General features: G+C 58.6%; 1 protein-coding gene across 1 annotated transcript; it reads left to right on the top strand.

The window, feature by feature from the left end:
* Positions 1-774: 774 nt before the first annotated feature.
* EMIHUDRAFT_259279 (hypothetical protein) lies at positions 775-1,209 on the top strand (the record flags this gene model as incomplete). Its single annotated transcript, XM_005757908.1, has 1 exon — positions 775-1,209. A coding segment is annotated over one exon (435 nt), but the record flags the coding sequence as incomplete, so codon positions are not given.
* Positions 1,210-1,217: the final 8 nt, after the last annotated feature.

Raw genomic sequence — 1,217 nt, 5'->3', positions numbered from 1 at the left:
TATACCCGCAAATACCCGGTATTTTGCCGATTTTGCCGATTTTGCCACCAAGAAGGCACTCCGACTCGCTTTGCTTTCCGTGAGGCAACTGGTATCCCGTACCACTTTTTGATTAGTGCAGGCCTTGGGGTTGATTAGCCAAAAACTCCCATACCGGTAAAGTTTGAGCTCTGGCAGACAGGGTTGCCAGGTGAGAGCGAATGGCGCGGTTCACGCCTCGCACAACAGAGTTAAACCGACGCAGTACACAAAGGTTACAAACAAAGGTATACCAAACAACTCTAACACTCACACGTCCTTTGGGGCCTGGAGCCCTGTTCACGCTTAAGGTTAGGAGAGAGAGATGTGTTTGAAGGTTAGGTAGGAAGGTGAATCAAGAACAGCCAGGCTCGGACTGGACACCAACACACAACAAACAAAAATCTCAAAAACATGGGCTCCAGGCCCCAAATGACGTGTGAGTGTTAGAGTTGTTTGGTATTGCTAAAAATCTCTCTCTCTCTCAACACTGAACAACACACAAAAAGGCAAAAATAGGTAGCTAGAAAGGTGAAGAACAGCCAGGCTCGGACTGGACACCAACGCGGTATGGGTGGACGCTGGACAGATGATGTCGACACGCACGAGCGACACACAGACACAAACAGGAAGACACAAGACACACAGCCCAGGGAAAAAAAACAAGGCGAGGCGCTGTCACGGTCGTCCGGATCTTTGAGCACTTCCGCGTCTCCCTCCTCGCAACCGCAGCTTGCAACCAGCTTGCCAACCGAAATGGCCGAACCCGATCGCCCTCCCATCAGTGAACCACGCTCTCGACAGAACGCTGCCGTCGCTCGGTCGGCGCAGCGCAAGCAAGCCAGGCCCGCCGGGCCGCCGCAAGACCGCCGCTCCGTCGGCGACGTCACGACCGCAGGCCGGCCGCCGAAGGCGAGCGCGGCGCAGAGCGGCGCGAAGCAGCTGCCTCCGAGCCGCCTCTCCGTCGGCGATGTGACCAAGAAGCCGCCGCCGCTGTCTCGCTCGCGCACCGAGGCTCTCGCAGAAGAGCAGCGCCGCCACGGCCGGTTCGCCACTGGGCAGATCATTCGCCACAGCCAGGCGACCGACGCCGAAGTTGGCGTATCCCGGCTCTCAGTCGGAGACGTCGTGCCGCGCGCTGCGGCGCGGGCCTCTCGCGGCCGGCGCTGGTCCCGCCGCTTCCTCATCGCTGTCCTTGC

This window comes from Emiliania huxleyi (assembly GCF_000372725.1).
Source record: "Emiliania huxleyi CCMP1516 unplaced genomic scaffold EMIHUscaffold_8940, whole genome shotgun sequence".
In the NCBI taxonomy this organism is placed as follows: domain Eukaryota; phylum Haptophyta; order Isochrysidales; family Noelaerhabdaceae; genus Emiliania; species Emiliania huxleyi.
This window is presented reverse-complemented; position numbering and strand designations above follow the sequence as displayed.